Source organism: Plasmodium reichenowi, chromosome 13 (genome assembly GCF_001601855.1).
Source record: "Plasmodium reichenowi strain SY57 chromosome 13, whole genome shotgun sequence".
Classification (NCBI taxonomy): domain Eukaryota; phylum Apicomplexa; class Aconoidasida; order Haemosporida; family Plasmodiidae; genus Plasmodium; species Plasmodium reichenowi.
Window position 1 is genome coordinate 1,297,996 of NC_033658.1, and position 3,828 is coordinate 1,301,823.

Here is a 3,828-nt window from a genome sequence, read left to right on the forward strand (position 1 = left end):
AAAAGGAGGAAAAAAAAAAAAAAAAAAAAAATAATAATAATAATAATAATAATAATAATAATAATAACAACAACATAGCTATCAAAAGTTATGATATTAATAATTTAAAAGATATATATAATGATGAAAAAAAACTTCTAACACGTACTGTCGAGGAAAACGGGAATAAATATAAAAGCAAAATTAATTATGTAAAATTAATTAAAATATGGGATACATATTTATTTTTTAAAGAAAAAAAACAATTAGAAGAAAAGAAAGGATATTTTGAAATATTAAAAAAATCATTTCTCAAAGCAGAATTTTTTGAAAAAAATAAAAAAAAAGACTTTGAATTTTTTGAAAATATATTAACATCTTTATTATTAAAACCTAGTATATTTATAAATGTGTTAAATTCATTACATTTTATTTTTTTTGTGTCACCGGTTTCTTTACAAGTTAAACAAAAAAATGATACGAGCAAGGAAAATGTTAATCATTTGATAAATTTCCAAGTAAGAAAATATATTTTAAATTATTTGTTTAATATATATTATGAAAAGTACATAGGTCTTAAGAATTTATATAAAACGTTTGATTTGCATAAATCTTATAAATTGAAATTCTGTAGAAAGGAAAATGGCATGTTTAAATTTGTTTCCTTGGATAATATTGATGTGGAAAAAAGAGGCATACTTTTAATTAAGTATTATAAGAACAATAAAGAAACGTATAAAAAAAAACACCATGATGAAGATAAGTTGAACACATATAATAATGATATGTATAATAATGATATGTATAATAATGATATGTATAATAATGATATGCATAATAATGATAAACATATTGATGATATGCATAATAATGATATGCATAATAATGATATGCATAATAATGATAAACACATTGATGATATACATATTGATGATATACATAATAATAATACCCATGTTGATGACAAAGAAGCGTCATCCTATCTAATAGGAGTCGTAAAAAATATTAGAAAAATTCAATCATTTTGTGTTCTTTATATGGATATAAAAAAATATAAATGTAATGAAGAACATCCAAATATGTCATCAACATTATATGAAGATATAGATATTAATGATGAATATTATGAATGTTTTTTAAATAACATAAATCATATAAACCAATCGTCGCACAGCAACATAAATACAATAATAAAACAAAGAGAATTAAAGAATGAAGATGATAAAAATAATACATTACTTTTTGAAGCAGTACCCTTGACGATACAATTAACGACAATCTCGAAAAGAATAAAATTGTCTATGCTAAATATTTTTGACAGGAAAGATTTTTTAAATAATAATATTACGAGAGTTCTGTTAAATGAAGAGAATTATATGGAAACAGAAAAAGGAGATGAAAAAGTTGAACAAAATAAAGAAAATAAAGAAAATCATATAAATAAAGAAAATCATATAAATAAAGAAAATCAAATAAATAAAGAAAATCAAATAAATAAAGAAAATCAAATAAATAAAAAAAATCAAATAAATAAAGAAAATCATATAAATAAAGAAAATCAAATAAATAAAGAAAATCAAATAAATAAAGAAAATCGAATAAATAAAGAAAATCAAATAAATAAAGAAAATCAAATAAATAAAGAAAATCAAATAAATAAAAAAAATCAAATAAATAAAGAAAAACTTAAATTTAATAATTTAAATAATATATTTTTTAAAAATTCCATAAATTATAATTATTTAATTGAAGAAGCAATAAATAAGTTTATGGAAAATAGAGAAAGGGAAATACAACAATTGAATATTGTAGATAAGGATATGATAAAGAAAGATCAAATCATATATAAGTTATATAAAAGTTTAAAAAATGATATATCTCAATTTAATAAAATGTGTAATATGTATAAAAATTTTGATATTTATCAAAAGAGTGCGTTGTATGACATTGTAATAAATGAAAAAAGGGTTCCCATACATTTGGTTCACGGTAAAAAAGACAAAAAGGAATACACATATATATATATATATATATATATATATATATATATATATGTATGTATATATCAATTTTATTTATTTTAGTTTCATTTTTGTTTCATTTTTGTTTCATTTTTGTTTCATTTTTGTTTCATTTTATTTTATTTTATTTTTTTTCAGGGGCACCGGGTAGTGGAAAGAGCGAACTAATATCCTTCATAATTTATATGCTAACATTAGAAAAAAAGAACAACGTATTTGTAGGTACTAATAAACACATATCTGTAGAAAATATAAGAAATAAATTGATAAACTTGAATTTATGTTTGAATAGAGATCATATAAATATATCAGAACACCAAAAATCCTATATATATATAGATACAATTTACCAAGCTTTTAAAATAAAAGATAAAAAAATCAAACATTTATTTATAGATGAGGCATCAAGTTTATCAGAATATAATAGCCTAATATGTTTAAATTTGAATTGTGATTTTATATATGCATTTGGTGATGAAAAACAGTTAACATTTCATAGTTTAATAAATGAAAAAAAGAGATTAGATATAAATTATTTAAGTATATTTGAGAAATTAAAAAGATATGAACATATAAAAAATCATTTTCTTTTAATACAATATAGATTAATTTTCCCTATGTTTTTATTTATATCATTTTATTTTTATAATCAGAAATTAATTGCTTCTAAAAATATTATGGATAATTATTTTAAAGAAAATAGAAAAATATATGATATATTTACAGCATATGAAAGAGTACCAATTTTATTTATTGATACATATCATGAAAATTTTAATAAACAAACATTTGAACAAAAAGTTAATTATTCATATATAAATCACTTTGAAGCTCAAATCATATTAAAATTAGCAGAAATACTTATGTGTACAACAAATCAAAAAAATGTAGCTGTTCTTACACCTTATACTAGCCAAAAAATATATATACAAAATATGTTAGAAAATAATTACAGAGATAATACTATAACATTGAATCAAAATATGAAACAAGAAAATAATCATTTTGAATATATAAAATATCAGAATGTTATGAATAATTCATGTAACCCTTTTCAAAGGAACCATCTTTTTTCAATACGACAAAATGGACATTCTATAGAAACATATAATAATAATAATAATAATAATAATAATAATATTAATATGAATGAATGTCCTATTATGTCGAATAAAAATAATAAAATACAAGAAACAGATTATATATTCGAACATAATAATATAAACACATCTATATATGATAATAATAATAATACAGTTAAAAGGACAAATAACCTTTTATTTAATATATCCAATATTAAAACACAATCAACTCATAATTTAGAAAGTGAAGAAGAAAATAATCATTCCATTTACAAAAATGTACATACCATTGATAGTTATCAAGGTTGTGAAAATAATATTATTATTATAAGTACTGTAAGATCAAATGATAAAAACCTACTTGGATTCTTAAATGATGAAAAACGTATGAATGTATTATTAACTCGAATGAAAAAAAAAATTATTATTATAGGGAATTCTAATACATTAAAAACCAATTTCTTCTGGAAAGAATTTATATCGTTCCTTGATTTCTTTAATTCTAGAAAATCTGTTTTTACTTATCCGTTGCAAAACGTTTTTAGATGATGGCACATATATATATATGTATATATATGTATATATTTATTTATTTATATATTTATATTTTTGAAAAATAATTATTTTTTTTGTCTACCCTTTTTTTTTTGTTTTTTATTTGACAAGCACACAAATATATATATATATATATATATATATTATACATATTTTTTTTTTTTTTTTTTTTTTATTTTTTTTTTTTTTTT

General features: G+C 19.1%; 1 protein-coding gene across 1 annotated transcript in view; it reads left to right on the forward strand.

Moving 5' to 3' along the window:
* The window catches only part of PRSY57_1332900 (hypothetical protein), a gene marked incomplete at both ends in the record, with an annotated part of 4,205 nt that extends 574 nt beyond the window's left edge, over positions 1–3,631 (forward strand). The window contains 2 exons of the mRNA XM_020115187.1: positions 1–1,968; positions 2,139–3,631. The exon at positions 1–1,968 is cut by the window's left edge and continues 574 nt beyond it. Coding sequence (XP_019970110.1) covers positions 1–1,968; positions 2,139–3,631 — 3,461 coding nt within the window. The remainder of the gene's footprint in view (positions 1,969–2,138) is intronic.
* Positions 3,632–3,828: the final 197 nt, after the last annotated feature.